Source organism: Phalacrocorax carbo, chromosome 1, assembly GCF_963921805.1.
Source record: "Phalacrocorax carbo chromosome 1, bPhaCar2.1, whole genome shotgun sequence".
In the NCBI taxonomy this organism is placed as follows: Eukaryota; Metazoa; Chordata; class Aves; order Suliformes; family Phalacrocoracidae; genus Phalacrocorax; species Phalacrocorax carbo.
In genome coordinates this window covers 125,176,396-125,199,529 of record NC_087513.1, presented here as the reverse complement: position 1 = coordinate 125,199,529, position 23,134 = coordinate 125,176,396, and the positions used below count along the sequence as shown (strand labels likewise).

Below are 23,134 nucleotides of genomic sequence, written 5' to 3'. Positions count from 1 at the left end.
GTAGACAGTTTGGGGTGATTGCTGCTACTGTAAGTTTTCCACAGTCTCCTTTTAACTAATTACTTAAAACTTAAGAATTAATTCCTGCAGTAATAAGAACAGTTTTACCGCTGAAGGAATAAATGTCTTCAAATGTTTCCTGACCTTCAGACTTACAGAGGCTACTTGGCTATGAATTCTTTTTTGTTTATTTTGAAGCTTGTTTTAAAAAAGTTATTCCTGGCTTCGTGTTCTGAAATTCTGCCTTCTACAGTTTAGTATCTAGCGTCTAGTGCCTTTGATCCTAGGAGGTATAATACAAGTAAAATCAATAACCTAGGTCTCACATATTCAATTACTCATATCCTCCACCAGTTCTTAACATGATTATTTCGACTTTCTGTGAAAAGTCATTCTGTCATGTTGTGTATGGAGTTGGGGTAAATGTATCAAGATAGTATCTGATGATGATGGCAAAGGGAATACACAGCTATTTAAATAGAATATGTTTTCCCAGCTTGTGATGAGTTAATTTTAAAAATTAAGTTTTGTTCTTGTCCTTCGTGAAAAGTAGTAAAATAATCACAGTGCATGCACTTGTGTGTTTCAGTGGTGCTCTTTTGTATAGAATTTCTTTTTTTCCTTCCAATCCTGAAGGTATATTTGTGTATTGCATTCAGGAAGGCTTACCTGAATTACAAGCGTTGCTGTATGCTTCTTGCCATACATCCTTGGCTGGAATCCCACTGTTATATGGGTTCCCACAGTGCCTGCTGGAAGAAGTTCTCCAGCTTGCGGCAGCACACGGAACTCAGGATCGCTGCCCGCCAGGAAGTGTGCCGTGAATGGCTCTGGGTTCCTACAGAAAAGCACAGGAGGCTATTATGCCTTTTACCGTAGCTTAATACAAATTATCTACAATTAGGCCACCGTGTGGCATGACTCAGGATACTTGGCAGCCCGTGGAATGCATACAGAACGTTAACAGCATTCTTACAGAATAAATATCCTATAGCAATTATTTACATTTGTTTATAAATATTTATAATCTTTAGACACAGGGACCTGCATACTGGTCTTCCATTTCAAACATACTTACATGCTACTATAAATATTATAATAACTGCAGAATAATGATAGCATTTCCCACTAGAAAGAAAAGAATCATCTGACCTCTAAAGATATAATAATAGTGATAGAAATAAATTCCATGTCAGAGCGAAAATCCACTTTTCCTATTAAAAGCCCCTCACTTTTCCAATCTCTAATCAAATAAAACTGAAAAGCCACCCATTTTATTAATTTTTATGACTAGAACAAAATTTGCAATCTGATGGAGTGTTACTAGATTGGGGCGGAGTTATGAAAGCCTTGAAATGAACATATGGAAAATAAGAGTTTTCTACCACTGTTTTCCACATTTTTCATATCTCATAAACTAAACACTTTAAGGTATTGCAACAGTAATAATTAGGTTCCCCTATCATTATTATTGTGTATCTCAAAGAATTTCTGTCACAGGTACTGAAGATCTTGTCTAATTGCTAGTTTTGTGGAAGTACTATCACGCCTAAAGAAAATGTCTTATTCCTGGTAAAGACAGTGGCTGAGAACAACAAAATAATCTTAGGCCAAAGCCAAGCTGAAGCCTGTCTATCACAGCTCCTCAGGGACTCCTTGCCATGAACTTTCTCAGCATGAAAAGAATATACATTTTTTTGTATTTTCCAGACAGGCATTCTCCGTTCAGTCATCATATGTATTGCTGAGGACAACTCTATCACTACCTGGACAGAAAGAGAACACCAGAAATTGAAACTAGAAAAAAAACAGCATGGTCAAAAAAGAACCCACAACACCCTGGCACAGTACAGCAGGAGAAGTATCAGGCATGCTTAGAGAGAACACATTTTTAGTTGATAAAACTTGAAGAATGGAAAACTAACAGCATCTCAAAGAAAAGCTGTTCAAATCTGTTTATTCAAGGATTGTCACACATGAAGTAACACTGCTTTTCAAAGAAAATACTCACAGAGAAGTTAAACTTAATATTTTATGACAATTCATATCTCTACGGAAATGTCCCACATTTCCTAGGCAAGTGCTGTTCAGTGGGTGGTATGCTGGCTCTATATCATCTTGTTTAAAAATAGCTCTCCTTTGGAATATGTTCTCACGAAAGGTTTTCTTAAATTTAAAATACCCTTACAAAAAATAAAGGTCACACTGTAAGTTTGTAGAACCAAATAATGCAAGTGCAGAAACCAGAAACCAGAAACCAGAAAGCTTCTGCCTCCTCAAAAAAATTAACTGACGTTCAGCAATGCCACCAGACTTGGGTGCATTAGTTAAGTTAGCCTAGCTTTTCCTTTAGGTGGCAGCAAGGAGGGCAATGTCTGCAACTACACTTCAAGCCTTGTGACATCAAACTTACGCAGACAATCTCTTTCCGTGGTGCAGCTGAGTTTATACCTCTGGTATAAAGATAGATACCTATATCTATAGGTATAAAACATAAGTAAGCACTAATCTTGCTACAGACTGAGTTCCTCTCTATGTGCAATCTAAACCTTGAGTTTTCACATCTGTATTTCCCACAAGGACTGCTCATCTGTGAATGTCTAGAGCACACAAAGGGCAGGCACAGGGTGAAAAAGAAGTGATGCCTCTTAGACTGAGTAGCAGAGTAGAGCACTCGTCAGAAATGTCCAAGATGAATATTCAAACCCTGGTTCTGGAAACAGAGGCATGAGCACAGGTCTTCACTTCCACTTCACTGCTCTATAGGCTAGATTTAGGAATATTTTAAGGCAGCGCTTTCTTTATCTTCCATATTCAGTCTGTTTTCTGGTAAGTAGTTAGGGATGACAACTCCTAATAAGCACTTTGTGCCTTCGTAAGACATACAGGAGCGTGACTTAAACTAGAGAAGAAAGAATGAGATGCTAAGGGAGATGGGACAGGCTGCATGCATGGAAGACACAAGAAAATAAGGACTTTATTCCTGCTGAAATTGTATCTTAGCAGGGTGTGATGCCACAGTAGTTTTTTTCAGAGACTAAATGGTTCTTCAAAACAGTGAGTCAGAAAACAGGAGAAAAAGCTATAGTTTTAGTCCTGACAAGGGGACCAGACAGTTAAAATGAAACTGTCACAAAACTGATCTATAGTTGTGCACATAAGATATTTACAAAGTCAGAGAAAAAAATCTTATTGTGTCAACCTTGACAGATTTTAATTTTCATAAAGAAAAATGGAGAAAAACTACTAAAAAAGCTTTAAAGAAAATCTGCATGCTTCTTGACAGCATTGGCACAAGGTACTAGAGGACAAGATACCAGAGGCAGCTGTAATTTTTTTCTGTCTTGAGTAAAATTTATATAAACATACACACATACATACTTACATGAACACATATAGTCACACCTAAACCCTCTCCCTTCCCTCCCCTCCCCTCCCCTCCTCTTCTCTCCCCAAAGCCTGGCAGTTTTAAACAAGTCAAGTCTGTTACTGGATGCAAAATGTTCCTCAAAGTGGAAGCTTTGTCCAAATAAGGAAAACAGAAATTCTGGCAAATTAAAGGTATAGCCATAATACGATAGGCCAGCAGGGAGTCTGATTAACATATATCTAACAGTACAAGAACTAGCAATCAAAAGCTTACACGCAATCAGAAACAGGAACCTTTCACAGTGCCTGTAGTGCTGATAAATCATGAATTTTTGTTTTAAAAGTATATCTAAAGATGGCCTCTCAAGAAAAAATAATCAGTATTTTCACTGATGTTCACGTGAGGGAGATGATCTGGCATTCTGGCTAGCTCGCTAGCATAGGTAAATTGTCGTTCTCATCTTCCACAGTACAGAGAAAGCTGGAGATAAAATTCCCAGAAGAGCACCTGAATTTCAGACATTATTGTTTTCAGTGTATAATTAATAATTAATAATTATGTGGTTTAAAATGATTAAAAATTAATTCCTCCTTTTTGATTAATGCTTCAGGTAAGACAGTTTTGGAGTCAGTGTTTGGCTTGTCATTTCTCAGCCATGAAGGACAGTGACAAGGCAGTCTATATTTTTTCAAGAGGGTTTTATTTAATTCAAGGGTGGCAGATACTAACATACTTGATAAATTTTAATGATATGTAGAGTTTTGAAAACACATACGAACCAAGCACAAATGAATTAGTAAATATAAGGGCAGAGGCCATATAAACCAGAGAAAGGAAATGTGTCTTCCTACCTGCGTGTACCATAACTCCTGTCATAATAGTTTGATATTGCTATCAGACAAATAATGAACAAGAGAAAATATTAATTTGAATATAAATAATAATTGGGTAATGAAATCATGGCACCAAGAAAGAGTGGAAATCGAGCTAGTACTTAATAGACATATTTATAATTACTCCTTTAATCTTGTTCTTAAATAGCAGTCTGTGCTCATCAGTGTTCTCATGTTAGATAATTTTCAAATTAGTAAACTAAAAAAGAATAACACCTTATGTCTTCAATTAAAGAAAACCTTAAAATTTATATTCCCATAGAGATCTGACAGCAAAACTTATAAAATATCAAGCAAATCTGAAAATATAAGCCTTTAAATTAAGGCTCAAAAAGCTTTAATGTTTACTCATCTCTTCCTCATGTGCCAGTACTGAAGGGGTAGCTACAAAGAAGAAGGAGACTCCCTTTTTACACGGAGTCACATGGAGAGGACAAGGGGGATGGACACAAGCTGCTCTTGGGGAGATTCCGACTGGACACCAGAGGGAAATTTTTCACACTGAGGACAGTCACCCATTGGAATAATCTTGCCAAGGAAGTGGTTGACTCGGCCACGTTGGACACCTTCAAGAGTTGTCTGGACAGGGTGCTGGGCCATCTTGTCTAGACTGTGCTCTTCCTAGAAAGGTTGGACTAGACAATCCCTGAGGTCCCTTCCAACCTGGGATTCTGTGATTCTGTGATTACTGCTGTAGAAATTTACTCTTTTACAAAACTCAGCATTTTGCTAACTATACATAAAGAAAAAATACAAAGTGCTTTTTATCAAATGTATTTTTTAATAAAAGAATAATAACAAAATGTCTTAATCTGGAACGTATATAACTGCTAAAGCAAATAAGTGATATGGTTTGACAATATTGCAATGTGTTTCCAAAAACAGTTAATCATAACTTACTTCCTGTAATCTGTAATTAACATCTGTTGGATGACACAAGAAATTTCAGTTATTTTGTGGTGAAGTTCGTTAAAGTTATTACCTGTATGTTGTTGTCAAATTCTATAAAATTATTAGTGATAGTTGGTATGATTTAGATAATTTCAACAATAAAAAAAAAAAGGCAATGAAAAAAAATAGGAAATCCTCATTACTTATCAAAATTGGCTATGTTCCACGCCAAAACCAACTCTGGTTTAATTGACCACTCTAAATCCTGAACTCTGTATATCAGAAAAGATTTAACGCCAGTTATTACTCTATAGCTTTGGAAAGACTGCTTTGGAATTAAAGGACTTTCAAAAAATATGAAGAAACATTGCATGCCAAATGACTGTCAGGGAATGCTTCACCAAATATAATATCACTTTCGTTGTGTATATTTTATAAAACCAAAGCAGGAGCTACAGTTTTTATCTTCACAAAATGTTAAGATTTCTGTCTCATTCCTGTTCTACCCAGGGGCACTATATTTGCAGATTGGTAAACTGACTTTTCCTGCTAAAAGCCGTCCAGGTGTCATGGCTAGATACAGCTCCTGGCTAAATGTGTGACATGTCAGGCATTGTATTATTATGAACAATGATGATAACTTTTTGGAAGCTCTGCTGCATGTGTACCATTATCAGCATATTCCGCTCGTCTCCATTCAGACTCCAGAAAATGGAGCTCAGTCAACATTTGTTCTTTGCAGCTGCCACTACGTGGGAGATGCTAAGATAAAGTATTCTAATTACATCTTTAGATTAATGGTAGAGTATTGCAGAACTGGTAACAAAGCGATTGGCATAGGAATCCAGGCCTGGAACATGCATAGCGACGTGTGAGAGAGGGTGCGTGTGCGGAGAACTTAATGAATGCATTTTCTTGCAGCGTACATAATTCTGGCTCATGGTAATTCTAGTGAAATACAGCAGTAATTACACTAAAACAGAAATATTTCTCAAAGTTGTAGCTGTAAACATTTTTTTCTTTTTCCCTTCACAATTAGGGAGGGCACAGAAAAAAAAAATAGGTTGCTCACTATTCTTCAGACAGCATTAAAATTACCTTTGTGTGATCAAGGAATGTTTTTCATTGAACATTTATTCTATGCACTAGGAAATGTGCATAGGAGAAATAAGGAAAATATCCACAGTGGTGTTCAAAATACAAAATGTAGGTTAAGATAACTAAGTCTGCACATGCAGTCTTTTGTGATAATATACGCTAACTAAATATGTTTTTCTGAAGCATAGTTTGAGTTCATCCGAGAAGTTTCCTCAATGTGACAAATATCCTGTTTGTTATAAACACAGGATAGGAATGAGAAGTTGGGATGGAAGGGTGGATAAAATTCTACTGTATATGGAAAGCAATACATGATTAAAACAATCACTAACAGGTACATGGAAGCTAGAATTTTGTTGGTGAAAGGAGGCTCTGTGCTTGAGAAATAAGCAGATAGAATGCACAGGAGACAATTACCCACCATCTTGACCAGACATTCAAAAAGTATGTAGTTTACAAAAAACTTTCAAGTAAACATAGGGTTCATATGTAGCTATCCACACGTTTCATGTTGGCTACTGAAGTATTTGCACTGGAAAATAAATAAGGTAACATTCTGCTGTAGCTGGATATCAGCATTTTAATGTGAAGAAATAAACCCAGCCATAAAAATACCTCTGTACTGGAATATATAGTAGTAAACATTTTCCAGAAAACAGTTCTCTATTAATACAATCGTTCTGATCCCAAAACATAATTGATTTAAATCATTAAGAAGCTATTTTCAGTAAAACAAATATAGAAAAGACTGGTTTCCTTAAGCCAAGCATCACTTCCGAAATTTTTTGTCTCTGTTTCAATTACAGACATCAGCATAAAATGACAGACTAATAATTTGAGCTGAATATCAAATAAGTTTCTATAATTTTTATTTCCAGGGATAAGATTTTATCTATTCTTTTTGGTTAATACTGCTGTCATGCTGTTAACCATTGGCATTCAATAATCCATGTGGTATTAAAACAAACACTGATGTTAACACAAACATTAGAGGCTTGCAGCAAGCCAATTACCTCAGTGGAAGTGTTGCCAATGATTTCAGCTGGTGCTGAATTAAACCTACATTTATGACAAAACCCAAAGGAGGTCATATATGAATGTTAAAAATGGCAGATTTTTCTTATTTAACAAGTGAAATCTGCTTATTTGACTCTAACCAATCTTAATGCCATTACAAGAAACCATTCAACAATATGTCCCTTCTGAATTTGTAAAGCTGAAAGTAAAATATTTGACTACTCATATATCACACCTGTTCTGGGTGCAGACGGGTTTTAAAAATGCATTTGAGTTTTCTTCATACAGCAAAACTGCTTGGCTGCATTCTCAGTGTCTTTCATTATTTATTGAAGCAGATATTGGGCTGTTTCTCACTGGGGGCATGTGTGTGTGTCAATTTTAAATTTATTAAAAGAGAGAGTGCCTTACATATTTGCATGGACTCTCAGAGCTTTCATTATTGCAGATCATTGTGAGCAGCATAGCAACTACCTCCCATCTGTAACTGTTCATCGTTCCTGAAGCAAATACATCAAGTGTAGTTATGGGTAAACTGGAAAATCATTAATTCAGTCCAAAATATTTCATACACATTGAGGATTTTGCTGGGGAGGGGTGTAATTGAAGGGGGAAGCCCACATTTGAGTTGTAGTAGCTAATAAAGGAAAAGAAAGCTAAAACCTCATAGCTTTGTAGTGGTCACCAGTGGTGGTCTGTGGATCACTGAAGATCCTCATTCAACTTGGTATATATAAGAGGATCCTGTTCTGCCCTTAATAAAATACTGAGCCTTTCTGGGGGGCTGTGGTTCTCAAACATTTTTTGCTGCGTCACTACGCACCCTGCTAGCCCAAAAAGAGGTACAGGCCTTCTCAGTGATGCTGTGCAGCCACTCTGTCCTGCAAGTAGCAGAGGGAGAAAAAGACACAGCTGCAGAGTCCCCTTGTAGCAGGTTACTCAGAAATACATCTCTGTTTCTCCCCCAGTTACTCTCAGAGTAGCACTAGAGGTACCATCCAGCATAAAAAAAGAAGACAGAAAGTACCTATATGCAGGTTGAAAAAACCCCACCTCTAAGTATCAGAACTGATTCTCTATAGGATTGTGCTGCTGTTTACTTAAGAGAAACTCCAAAAGGTTGATCATTTTTTTCAGGGAAGGTCTATAAGATGACACTCCATATCCCAATTGAAACTTTTAATCCATATTTTAATATTTCATGGTTTTATTTTTAATCTAAGTCATTTGAGTTATTCAAGCATTAAATTACATCTGTAATATACGGGTTTCTCGTGTAATTGCTTTTAAACTGCAAATCCTGTATGCTAAACGCTGGTTGGCTGACTGTTCCATTTCTATAAGAAAACCTCCACCACCAAAAGCACCTAAGCAAATCAAAGATAAGATAAAGCAATATAAAACTTACAGAGCAGTTGTTGGCACTATTTACAACACTGAGCTTATTCAGAACATGCAAACGTTACATTTTGTATTTGAAATGTATGGGTGGAACCCTTGTTATGTAAAATAAAGTTGGAATTTGCTTAAGGGAAAAAGGGAACCTGTCTTCCATCATGGCTCCTTCTTTATATAACGATAATGATTCAGGTTTTATAATACCTTTCTGGAGAACATTAGGTCTCTTCACTACTATCAAACACCTACCAGGAGATTACAGTATTGCCAGAACAATTGCTTCACTTTTGTTCCTGAAGCAGCCCGTTCTATTGAAGCTGTTAACTTGAACGCTGTGATAGGAGCCTTTTGCAGAGTCCTCGCTAATTATCATCACTGACAGCTATCTAAAAGCTGAAACAACTGTCCACCTTAGGTGCACAGCTTTTGGAAATAACGTCTTAAAAAAAACCTGAGTTGGAACCAAGGACACTTCCTGCTGGGAATGCTACAAAACCATTATCTATAATGTAAGTTAACAAACAATGAGCATATCTGGAACGCTTTCTAGATATGCAGTAAAAAAAGTCAATTTTAAAGAAAAAAAGGACGTTTATTATATTACTTTTATAAAGGAGAGTAATAAAATACTGAAGAATGACACGATTATTTTTTCTAATGAAAGGGTAGAGTAGAGATGAGTTCATAATATGCCTATATAATTAAACAGGAACACTTTAAAAATGCACATTTAAAAATTTTTAAAGCAAAATGCAAAGGATTGTTTTTATCTTGGTGTAAGTACAAAGTACTTTGAAAAACAATCTATTAGCAAAAGCATTAAGGCTTTAATAGTGAGCCTTTAATATCACAACACACCTTCCTTAACTTTCTATTACACATTTTAACACACAAAAGCATTTTAGGGCAAAATTTTAAAGTCATAAGAAACACAGGTCTATCCAACAAATTTCCCGTTGAGGTGCTACAGCCTAAATGTAGAATGTTTCTGTTTTCTACAGTACAGTACAGCTTCAATATCACATTTGTTACCTATACAATGCAGTACTTGAAATTAATGTACTACTGAAATAGCTGCAGCCCAGCAATGTTTCTGTTGCCCAAATCTATCCTATCCGATGTGTTTGAGCCTGAGTATTAGCCCCAGGAAACTGCATAAATACTTTATCATTACTATTTTTACCTTGTCTGGCTTGTAAGCTTAAAGCCAACTATAGATTCCTTATTCAGGCCAACTGCTTCAATGTTGATGACGTCATCCACTTCTGGCTCCGTAGCAATGAACAGCATTGGAAACTTCCAAACACCTCCTGTAGTGCACTGTACTACGAGAGTTGCTTCATTCCTTGAAATTTCAGATAAAAACATTCAATACATAGGCCAGCATTATAAAACATAAACTGAGTAAATTAATGTCCAACATAAGCCGCAAGCATGTAGAACTATACTACTATAAAATGAAAATACAGATGGCTTTAATTGGAATCCATCCTTAATTTTATGTGGCATAGTACATATCAGTTGCACTTAGACCGGAGTGTAGTCTAAATAGCACTTGATATTTACAGCAAAGTACAAGAAAGCACACGATATGAAAGTAAAATGATGGGCACAGCCACGAGACTTGATTCTTCTGCTTACTCTCTGTTGAGTTAAATTTGTTTAACTCAGTTTGGTTTACTTATTATTCTTTATTTACTGTAGTGTTAGAGGAGAATTTGGTCCAGAACGTGTTAGCAGTTCCTATTAGAAGCAAATAGGTATGACATAGGTCTATGTACTTTAGAAAAATTCCAGACTCTGATGTCTTCAGACCATCTAAGAAGAGAGTCGGTGCTGTAGGTTCTGAAGATAAAGAGACTAATTAATTGCGGTCATTGAGCCCTCTACGTGAAGCCTGACAGGTCTCAAGTACACAAAGATAAAACAAACCCAAACAAAAAATAATAACATGAAAAAGGACAGAGTAGAAATAAAAAGGGTTTCTAAATTAACCTCCTCTCTCACACAATGACACTGCATGGTGTGGGTGGATAGTCTTTCCTATAGGTTTGTTCTTTATTTCAGTTCCCTCCTGCATCCTAAAAATGCTCTCTTTGCATGCAACCCATGACATTCAGCAGTGACTGCTCCCTAATCTTCCTGCTAATGTCGAGCCTCTGAATTTACCGTGTGCCTGCATCTTACTGAAGCTTCTTTCCTCCCCATGCACATTTACTGCTTCAAAAGGAAGCAGTATTTTCACTCGGAGGTGAAAATAAAATGAGGAAAACAATGCAGGGAGGTGCTTACATAGCTAAGAGCTACCAGACAGGATATTATTGCATTTTCTGTTGGTAATAAGGAACAGAAGCTTACCTTATTGGTTTGTTAGGTGCAAACACGATATTAAAGATAAGTGTTATGATTCCAGAGTCTGTATCCCGTTCTCTTTGAATCAGATTAATACCAACCAAAGCTCCAAGATGAGACTTAATTTCATTTGATCGATATTGTAATTCATACAGAAATTCCACTGTTGTAGAGAAACCTACATGATACAAGAGAAAGATCAGTCTGTGTGCACTCTAAGCTCACACTGTTGGCTGATTAATGGTTAACAATTCTTTCATTTGTTGTAAAAAGGACAAATAAGTAAAACTAGTAATTATCCAAAACTTGAGTGATTTGCTCCTGACGGCATAGCAAAATATTCCAATTTCATATGACAGGCTAGATAGTTTCCAGCAAAATGGAAGCTGGGGAACGTAATAGCAATATTGTTCTGGCTACCACTTCTGCATTACGGTGAGATATTTCTAGTTCATTAGTAAAGTGAAAATTACAAGAATGTAATACTGTTTTTGAGTAATGTCATTGAGACAATTAAAAAAAAAAGTCATTAAAGACATCAGTGCCATTGATGGCTGCAAGCCTGAGAGTCTACAGAAAAATAGTGAAGATGTCACTAGCAGCCTCGTCTCCAATTCCCCATAGCAGCTACGAAAAGGCCAAGTAGTAATGACATAAGAATAAACAGCTGAGCTTCTTGCATCAAATGTTTCCTCTAGCTGTAATAAAGAAAACTGTGATATTCAGTATACAATAGTTATTTGCACACGGAAGTCCTGCATGTAGTCCGTTCCCGTTTTCTGAAACGCACATTTTTTCCTTCTTTCTACTTCATTCAACATTTTTGCCAATGTTTTTGTAACATACAGATCAACCCTAAGAAATGTAGCGGTTCGTATTGCAACATTCTGACTTTTAAAAGTGGATCCTTCACAGACGTCTGGACAATTTACGGTAGATCAAAGAGTGACACAGATGTAAGCAAAATATTATTGCCAACATACCAGCTTATCAGTCATTGTAGATATATACTGAATACTAAATATACAGGATTATCATGTATTAATCCATCTATTACTTTATTACATTTATTATTATTTTATTACAGTAAATGTATTTTGTTATAATGAAATGAAACATGAACATTTTTCCTACAGTTCATAAAATTCCTGGGACCATCCTACATTGTTCCATGCTTTGTTGTTTCTCTATTTGAAAAATATGATGTTTATCCCATGCATTCAGGTTCCAACACAGCCCAAGGCTTCCAGTAGTCACCCTAGGCAAATGCCAACACATGACGACTCAGACATAAAAATTAACTTATTATGGGCAAGAAAGATGACATCATTTGGAGAATTCCACAGTGAGAAAATTGCAACTGTTGAGCAGATGTTTCTTTCAGCAGTTATGCTACTCAGGAAAAGCTTATTTTACAGTTCAGATGCTAGGAAGAAAATGCTGTGAATTGCATGCTGCTTTTAGTATCCAAAGACATTTGGGTTTGGTTTGACATATACATATAGTACCTTTTAGTGAGAAGCAATTAATTTTTTTCTTTTTTTTCTACTCCAGGCTGTTTTGTAACCTGTTCTATGCTCATATTAAGTATGTAGGTAAAATATGTTAATATTTACAACACCTACGGAAAAATCATGTATTTATAAGTGCCAATATATGAAAGTTTCGTTATGCTGGTCCCTTAGCTGGTTTTGACCTCCAGTGCTCATCTAGTTTAGGACTGTTCAAAAAAGAAAAATGTAATTAGATTTTCATCCCAGCTGCCCTGAAGACTACCATATTATCATACTATAGGAAGCCCCTGCCGAATGTGTTAACATTTGATTCTGGACAATCCCGTAACACACATGCTGCCTAAACAAACTGGCAGAAGCTAGAGGCAAAAAAAAAAGTTGTGACTCATGACTATAAATTTTGCTAAATTGTCAAATGTTCAGAGCTCTCTTGACTCTTAGAATTTCCTATTTCAATTAAAATGGTAAAATAAATAGAACATCGGAGAAAGAATTAACACTTTCTTTAAAGTAATGCCAAATACAATATAGCATAGGATTCAAATACGCCTTGACCCTTTAGCCCACCTTATTGTATGTATTCATTCATTAGTTTTCTTTTTAAAAATCACCATTTTAATATAGGTAAAATTCTTATTTTATCTAATGCAAATTGTAAAACACACATACAGATATAAAGTATGCCCCAATTAATCTACCTCTGTTTTGTAAATAGAGAACAGCGGGGAGAATTTTAACCACATCTGACTCAACATAATGATATTTATCAACCCAAACACTGGGAAGATATAAGCACGCTATTTATATGCAGCTTGTTACATCTAGGGAATAGAAATTCTAATTATAAAAAGGATTACTTCCTCATATTTCTTGACGAATATTATGCATTATTTAAGTAAGAAAAGGAGTAAGAACATGGTTTTGTTTGAGGTAATTATTCCAAAAAAATTTTTTTAAAGCACTGAACATTTCTTGTTTTGTTAAACTCAGTTTTTTAAGTGTTTTCCTTTGTGTAAACAAAGAATTCCAAAAGGTAGTATGCATTTAGGCAACAATTGTGTATGCAGAATTACTGAAGCAGCTATGTTTAAAAACCAATAAGGTTTTTGAGCTGTACAGTTCTATGGCTTGGATGTCATATATTTTCAAATGATAGTAAGGATACTTCTTAAAAAGTACTAGAATTAAAGTGTTGAGGATTTGTTTGGGTTTTTTTTTAAATAGCCTCTAAGAAGATGAAAGGAAATAGACTACCTATTTATCTGTTTATTTATTTTCTGTCTCATAAGAATGACAGTGTTGAAACTCCAGGGATTTTACACTCTGAGTTTATAAATCGGGCAAATGTGATTAGGATTACTGCAAAACTAATTCCTAGATGTCATACATCTAAAAATTAAAAGACAAGTCTAACAGGTTCACAGAATAAGAACCTCAGGAATTTAAATGACTTTTTAGTGGAAAAGAACCTGCATTCAAGCTTCAAAAGAGTAAATTACAGACATTGATGGGCCTAATGTCTATAGAAGGCAGTGTGAAAGGCCCACTGGATATATCTGACCTGGAACAGAGTTTCACACTGTCATTACAGAAGCCTTTGTACCTCCCTCCTATCTTTGAAAAGCAAATAAGTATTTGACTTTACTGAAGACCGGCTCATTATACAATGTGTTTTCTGGTGATGAAAATCTAATGGAAGCTGGCCTGTGAGGCTGCAGTCATTTGTGGATACCTAAAGAAGATTCTGCAAATAGTGCGTAACCTGTAGTGGACTTGGTGACATAAAAACAGCAACGGGGAGGAACTAAGGGACCCTCCTTACTTTCAGACTGTCTCCCATTTCCAATGAGACAGGCGGAAATTAGAGCTGTGACAGAAAGATGTTCAGACTGCAAAAATGCCTGTCCTCATTACAGAGGCTTTTCCTTAGATAGATGCAATAAACCAGAGATGCAAGCGAATTCACTCAATTGGCCTGCCTCACCTCCCGTTCAGCAGGTTGCAATCTTACTTGCAGTTATTTAATAAAGGACGCCAGCACAATCACAGAATACAAACACAGAATGAAAGCCCAGCCATTCATAAACTTGCAGCTTCATGTTTTTCAAAAGCTAGATAAATTACTTTATGTGGTGCTGAATGTAAACATATTGCACTTTCTCACTGATATTTTTTTCCCGCTGGTTCTGCTATCTCTTCAAGGCTAAGTACCCATTGTGGCCCTGACACCTAACAAAGATTTCTTCCCCTTTTGATCTAGTAGTCTCCAAACTGGTAAAAGAGAAACTACAGGACCAGCCCTTAACTACTCACTTCTACAAAACAGCTGGCATCTAACGTTGACCTTCCAAATCTTGTGAAATGTCTTTCTTCATAACGCCATTCAGCTCTCATCTGACACTTGCCCTTTTCCTGCTTTTCCACTGTCTTCTAGGAGTCTTCACACACACTCCTGGAACTCAGCAGGCAGTGGGCAATGAACATGAAGTATGCAGTTATGCCTTACCAGCAAAAGCAGCAGCAGGCAGACTACATTACTGTACAGTAGATTCAATCATTTTAATATGGTTTTCAAGTAAATATTCACGTGACTAGCAAAAGTTAATTATACGAGTAATAAAGGGAAAAGATAAAAGGAAGCCTTGTGGTCAAGAACATCCTAACATTTAAGTAGACAGTATCATCTGGGACAGTAAGAAATGAATCTCATCTGATAAGTAAATATCTATTTCTCACTGTAAAATGTTATAACTCCAGGATAATAGCAGCAGAATAAATAAATTGCACAAGAACCCAAAAAGATCTGGTTGTAGTTGAATATACCTTTTACTAAATTTCTTCATACAGGTACAAAAGTAGAGCATTATAAATATCAGCAAAGATAACGTCATATACTTCATTAAACGCCGGACACCAAATTATCTTAAATACAAAGAAATAAATGGATAATTAAGTGTTCTCCTTCTGTTGATAATATACCCATTGATCCTCAATGCAATTCAAGGAAATCTTTAGTGTAGTTCTGTGTATAAATCTTTATATCTCTTCCCTGAAAATATATTTCTCTTTCCATATCCAATTAAAGCTTTTCATCCATATCTTCAAGGCTCTGCAAAACTCCACTCTTAGCCTCATCTTTTGTTACCCTGCATCCCACTGCCTATCCCCCTAGCAACAAACTTCAACATTTCTTTTCTAAATTTTCTCTTCCATTTGATTCTTGTTCGTTAATTTTTTCTCTTTCAAAACACTTCTTTAAAACAGATTCCTGCTGTAAAAAAAGCAGTAAAAAGCACTTCCTCCCCTTTTCTTGAGAATGTCTTTTCAGAACATTGCATCATTTACTAATTAAAATGGAAGTTTGTGAATCCACGTATACAAAATACCCAGTGTGCATCTAGCATCTTCTGTTCCACATACGTTTCTGCATTCTTCCTTGCAGCTAGTTTCTATATATTCTCTCTTTCTTTGAATCCTTTTTGGACTAATTCCCTTTTTATTATGTCTATCCATACTCCCCTCTTAACACTCTTTATTTTGCTATTAGTTGGCATAGTAAATTGAAACAAAAACCTCAGGAAAAGCAAAAGGATTCTCATCAGCCCAAAAGATCTCTCACATTAACCTGCTTTGATCTGACATTCTACTTAGATTTGTACACTCATTTATAAATTAATGCTTTAAAGGAACTGATTAAAATGCATTTTTTCAAAATCACTCTATCGCTTTTTCAACATTCTCCTTTTTTATTTAGCATTGCCTTCATTTATCTAGCAATTCTAGCAAATAAAGACCACATCTGTACTTGGGCACGGGCAACATCAAACCAGCTTCTTCATGAACATATGCTATGATTTAGTCTTAATTCACACAGACATTGTTTTTCCCATGGTACCCTGACTCGTTTGCCTCACTTTGAATGTTGCCCACTGATATCAGATACAACTCAAGATGTCTTTTAACCTAACCATTCAATTTGTATTGGGCCTCACAAACACTAAATTGAAAACAATATTATTTATCATTCCAAAGGTTTCCCACTGTACTCACCATGACAATGCCTATGCACTTCAATGTTTAAAGTGGTTACATTAATGACTAAAAGAAATTATGCTTGTCATTTGGAAGACCAGCTTCCAATGCAAGCAAATTTCTTCTGATGCCTTTGGAGGGGCAGTGTGTTTACAGACAGCCCACCAGATAAACTGCAGAGCATGAAGCAATAGCAAGGTGGTTGTTTCCAGTCTTTTTATACGCCAGCATTGTGGCTACTGTCTCCTCCCTCCCAGCCGCGCTCTCACCCTCAGAAGTATCTTAGCTTTTAGCTTTATTTTTTATTGTTTGGTGGTTTACTGGAAATACATAACTCATAAGGCATGTTTTTAGTTTTGGGGGTTTTTTTTTTGGACAAAGCATCAATGACCGTAATCACCAATTTCCTATAGGTGGTTAAGAGGATACCAGTAATTTTGCACTAATTCTTCTATCACACTCTTGTGTTCAAAGAACTTTCTACCTTTTCTGTATTATGTTGTATACACTTAGTCACTTTATCTTTTCAAAATTCATTTAAACCACTTGCTTTAGAAACCTTTCTTACTCCTTGTTTTCCAACACTGTCAACGTCTACTTCTCTGAGACAGAAAACACCCTTTGCCATATTTTGGAACATAACATTTCCATTCATGTAACTTTATCACTTGCCGGTTAAAATATCATTTTACTGCTGTATGAATGTGATCTTCCAAATGAGAAGAACAAATAGATTTAGCTTATCGCTAGCTATTTCAGTGCCTTCACAGTTTCTTACTAGGGTTAGGTGCAAGCTACAAATATAACTTGTCCTACTGAATAAGAGTAATTATACATTTAGAAATTCAAGCTTCTTCATAGTTATTTACAAAATTCTTTGTGTTCAGGAATGCAGTCTTAAAATACTGTGGACCTAAGCATCACTTTGTAAACAGCTGTGTGTCTATACAATGTATGGTGGTTTTCCTGAACTAATGGCAAGACAATAAGTTTAAAATACCTGTTCCAAGAGAAAATAAGTATTTTCTGACAGCTTTTAACTTCTGTCTTGTAACTTGGGTGTAGAATTAGAACTATTTTGCTTTTATAAAAATAGTTTTTTTCTGATCAGCGTTGATCAGTCTGAAACAATTTTGAGTGAGAAGAAACACCTTGGCTGATTGCTGCTAAAACCTGAGGGCATTAAACTATGCTGAGATGCAGTTCTTACTTAGCAAGGCCAGTTTCAGTTTTTCCACAAATCATAAAACACCGCTGTTCAAAATACTGCTATATCCGGTAGCATTTAGTTGCCCTATGAAATTCTGTAAAGCTGGCACAAACCAGTCCAAGACTCCTTAATTCTAAATCTTTGAAAATCACAACTCTTGAAATAACATAGCACTTAAGTAGCAAAGAGCTTCTTGATTTTAAAGGCACTTTTACATATATTGAGTTTGCCAGCTACGGAATGCAGTACTTCCAGAAGCTAAAAAGACCTTACAATCTGATCTGTTGAGCAAGTATGTTTTAAAAGATTATTAATAATTTATTTTTAAATGTTTCAACTTAATTAGCAGACACATTACCTTACATAATAACCATGGAATATCTTCTCTTAACATGAACAGTCCAGACTGATCAGAATCTGGTCGCTTCTTGAACACAATGAAAATATCTTTTTTTTTTTGGAGGGGGGGCGATGCCAGTAAAAGAGATGTGGCATGGAAATGTGTGTATTGCAAGGTTTTGGGTGTTGTTTTCTGAGGACACGTGAGAAGGATATATGCTAGCTGCTGTGATTTGCAATACATCTGTTGATTCATGGTCACCATATGCAATGGGGACCTAGGGTTCAGGAACTGCTTCTGTTCTGGTTTTGGGTTTTTTTTTTAATAGCTGCATGTTAGAAGTTTGGATGACAAAGGTGTCAACCTAGATTATGCTATTTCCCAGTATCTTAATCTAAATCACTAGGCAAATAAGTATGCGTGACTATAGACTAAAGAACTTCAGCCAGAAGATTTTCCCATATAAAACCAGATTTTTGTGTTTGGAAAACATTCCCCCACATACTCAAAGCTCCCACTCAGTAGCTCTGCAAATTAAAAAAGCATGCTACATGACAAACATAAACACAGGTAAAAGGGGTAATATAAACTTGCAATCTCAGATGGAGTCATTCTCTGTATTTCTTTCTAACTTGTAAGGGGATATGGAAAAAAGAAAAATTTCCTAGCAAGTATTCCTCATCTGTACATACAAAAGTATTCTTCTTATAAATGAGATAGAAAGAATCTGTCTTATATCACCAAAATAACTTAAATTGTTTGTAAGTTTCCTGATATAATTTCAATTCTAATATCTGTGCTATGAAATAACTGTTGATTTGATGATCACATGTTAATTTTTCATTGAAAACTAACAAAGATTTAAATTTATGGACATGGAACCCTCTACTGACAGAGAAAAATTGTTTCCAGTATTGTCACTAGCATCTGTAAGCATGTCTCAGTTTTAGACTATACTATGGTCTATTACAAAAGGATGCATTTTTTTATCTTTTTATTTTTGTAATATACAAAACAGACTTAGCCACAGAGACTAGAACATGGGACCTAATCACTAGGATCACATTCATTTGCTTCATTTTTCTTATCCAATGAATTGGATTCAGCGGTACATAAGGTGGAACATCTACAACACAGGGGAGTGTATATTCCTCTACTATAAGACAGCTGTAATGTCATGGGAGGCATCCACTTGTGTTATTTTTTGGATACAAATCAAGTTTCAGAACTAGTAAAAAGTTTGTGTAGCAAATTTCTGAGGTTTCGCTCTGTCTTCCTCATCTGGCCTGAAGAAAGAGTAATGGCTCAAGGTTGCAATTTCATTTCATGTTCTGTGGTGTTTCTATGTAACTTCTAGTTACTTGTCTTATAATTTCTAGCTATATCTTCAAAGCTTCAGATCAACTTATTCTTAAACTGTCAAAACTACAGGCCCAACGCCCTTATTTACAAAAACATAAAGTTGTATACATTCTCCATAACAAGTGGGGAAGTTTTGTTTCTTCCTTTTTGCTTCATGTTCATATTGGAAACATGCAATGTGGGAGAGAAGCAGGAGACCTCCAGTGGATAACTTCATTTTCTCTAACAATACAATACTTGGAACAGTGCAGCTTCAGAGACAGAAGAAAACAAGGACAAATATTTTTAGCCCAAAAATGTCAATAGGATGTAATAACCTGAAATAGAAAAGCATTTGTGAAAGACCTGTATGTGTGCATGTGTTTGTTACTACAGTGACTGTTAGATAGATTGTCTGAGGCAAATTTAGGTGTATAAACTCTCTGCTTGCTTTTTTAAGATGAAAACCATGCAAACACAGCTGAGAGACAGGGAGAGCACTGGTCCACTATTCTGGGAAACCTACAAAGTTTGCATCTTAAGGGCTTTGATTAGCTATGCTTTGTTGATGGCCCATAATTAATGACAAAATAATGCAAAAAACCTAGTGAAAATTAATGCACAGTGTTCACTGTGAGGTGCTACGATGTTGCAGAAACACAACTAAGATCCTGGAGAGTTTTGCTGACTATGGTTTTGACTTACAGAAGCTTTCCCAAAATGTCTTTACAAAACAAGGTGTAGTGGCACTGTTTCTGTGGAAGTAATACTTTCTTATCACCCAACCAAAGAAATTACAGGAAATTCTATGAACAAGGAACAGGAGAAGTGGAACTTTGGCAATCACAATGATATAACAGTTAAAGTAATTCATAGACTCTTGCAGCAAACTATATTACGTACGTTTCCCTTAGCTGCTAAATCAAAATACATTTTAAGGAGATATCTGTTTCTGTGTTTTTGTTTCAGAGATACGTTATGCTGGGCCAGCCAATCAGTTCTTTTGGACTTCTCATTTTCCCGGATGTACATCATCCTGAAAAGTAACACCAGGAAGAACTGAATAATTTCTGGTTTTGTATTAGGGTTGGCGGTTTTTTGCACATTTGTTAGCCTGAATAAAAAACTTCTGATTAGTTTATAATTGATCTTGTTCCCTGGAAGTGTTGAGCATTTTAACTGTGCATGATTTTGCATAGATGTTAGAAAGCACGCCTTTAATTTACATTATGATGACTCTTGCTCTTAAGGCTTTCAGATTTCAACATTTTATAAAATGGCAAAGAAACAGAAATGAGTGACTGTCCCTTATACAGAAATACAAGCAGTTACAAACTATGTTTGCTCACAATTCACAAGCTCTTTTTTGAGTATTTGTCATGATTGTTCTAGTTATATTAAGAAATGGGAGTAGGAGGGGTTACTTGTGAGAGAAAAAATTATGCTAAATTGTCTCTTTTTTTAATGGACCAAGTGGTAACCTTGTGTATCAACATCAGGTAAATAAAGTCCTATTTGAAGTCCTTCATTAAAATGCCTGTGCGTATTGCAGCTCAATAAGGAAAATAAACAATGTGTCAAACCTCTCCCATGGTTCGTTCATAAATCAAGAAGAAAAGAGCAAGATGTTCACAAAAATTATGTAGCTGACAAAATAATCCATCTAGGCTTTCATGTCTACTCTGATGGCCTATTCTTTGACTTCTGCTAGTTCCCCGTTTTCCAGCACGAAAATTTGGCAACTTTAACAACAAGGCAATAAGCCATAACAGAGTGACCCAACTGCAGGTTCACCCCCTTGTCAACACTTTCATGTTGCCATTGCTTAGAGCTTTCACCAACTGTTAATCCAAAACAAACACTTTGTTGTTGTTTCTACTTCTTGCACAGTTAAAAAAAAAATCACTTAACAATCTCATTTATATAGCTATAATTCTCTCATCCTCAAATACCATTTCAGAAATAATGCCACAATTATTCTGACCATAGAGAGGTGGCTTAAGTAACATATAGGACCATCTTCATCATTATTAGCATCTTCATATTGTTGTCAGTATTAACCTGCTACACTTTATCAGCAATTAAATTACAATGATGAGAGGTAAGTCTATAAGAATATTTTGTCTCCACCTATACTGTCTGTTTTCTTTCTAATGCTGATAAGATTTCTTTGGTCATTCCCAATTTTATTGAACTCATTCCTTAAAGGTGAGCTTCCTGATCCAGGTCCATCACATCAAATTGGCATTTAGTGGAATCCATATCACTGGCTAACATAAAATCTTGCTGTGGGGGAATAGCTTTTAACATGTGGTTGGACATGTTGTTCTTCTTCCCCTGTTTCAAAGAGCTGCTTTAATGAAATTAAAGAAAATGGAGGCTTTCTGTATATTCTGATAAGTGTCAGTAATTTTTGATTGTTTCATAATTGCTACAAAAATGTATAGAATATTTATATATTTGTTGTTTTTCTACATGGTGAAACAAAGGGTACAGATACACTTTGCCTAATGTATGCCCATGTGCCTAATACATGCCAATATACATTATGGATTAGCATACCTGGAAAATGTTTTTTAACCACTAGGTGCAGTTGAACTGTCCATCAGGGCCGTGAAACTCACACACAATTTAAAAAAAAAACAACCCCAAACCCTCATACCTGTGCTACCCTACAGAACCTGGACAGCATTATTCCCCCCCAAATTAACTGTCATGAAACCTTCCCAGAAATAAGAACCCAGGAACAAGGAACAAAGACCAGCCTTTGGGCTTTGAGAAGAGCTATGAATTAATAAAGATCAGTGAAGTTAATTATAAACATGGAGCCCTTATGGTTGGTTTATGTGATAAACTGAAGCAATGGAAAAGGATAGGTTACAAAGGACCATTACAAACACAGAGACAGACCAGGGCTGATTAGTGTATTTTCTCAACCAGAAGATGCTCTGGCTGTGTACTCCCAGCTCAGTCAAGTTTGGTTGCTTAGAAAGTTGTGAATTTCAGTCAAATATCAATAATTGATAATTTGTGCATGTTTAATGTTTTTCTTAGAAGACCATGGAAAATGAAATGTGTTTGTATTTCCCATTGAATATTTAAAGTAAACTAAAAAACACAATAAAAAAAACACCAATCTTCACCCTTGTTTGGATAAACCTTGGGTCTTATATTTCGTTTACTGAAAAAAAAGTCTTTAGAGTCATATGTAAGAAAACAGACAGAAAATACACATAGGGTAAAAATGTGCATTTAATACAATTAAAAATTCTTTTTAAAAAGGGCCATATCATAACTGCTATGTCTAAAAGCTTTACTTATTTGAACTCTGGAACTTTGCTGAGTTCTGAATAACAACCTATGCCATTTTAGCAAAACAGTATTTACATTGTGCCCTCTTTCTTAAGAAATTACAATTTTCTGTTTCAAATGATATATTTTGGATTGGATGAACTGAATTCTTTTAATGTAAAAGACATGCTTGAAGGTTTTTTACTTCCCAAGAATTTATGCTTGTCCAAATAATTTAAATACTGAAGCACAGTAGTAGCTGTTTAAATCTCATCTGCCAGTAATTATCATCATTTATCTTTGGATATAAAAACTGCTTACTACATATCACACAATCACCCTGATGAACTACTCTTTCAGAAGAGAAAAAAATGAAAAATAGCTTGC

At 35.7% G+C, this 23,134-nt stretch overlaps 1 protein-coding gene across 1 annotated transcript in view; it reads right to left on the bottom strand.

Moving 5' to 3' along the window:
• CFAP47 (cilia and flagella associated protein 47) overlaps window positions 1-23,134 on the bottom strand; it is a 346,829-nt gene that overhangs the window by 10,107 nt on the left and 313,588 nt on the right. Inside the window, 3 exon segments of the mRNA XM_064473493.1 lie at window positions 670-838; window positions 9,851-10,012; window positions 11,026-11,197. Of these exon segments, the coding sequence (XP_064329563.1) occupies window positions 670-838; window positions 9,851-10,012; window positions 11,026-11,197 (503 nt within the window).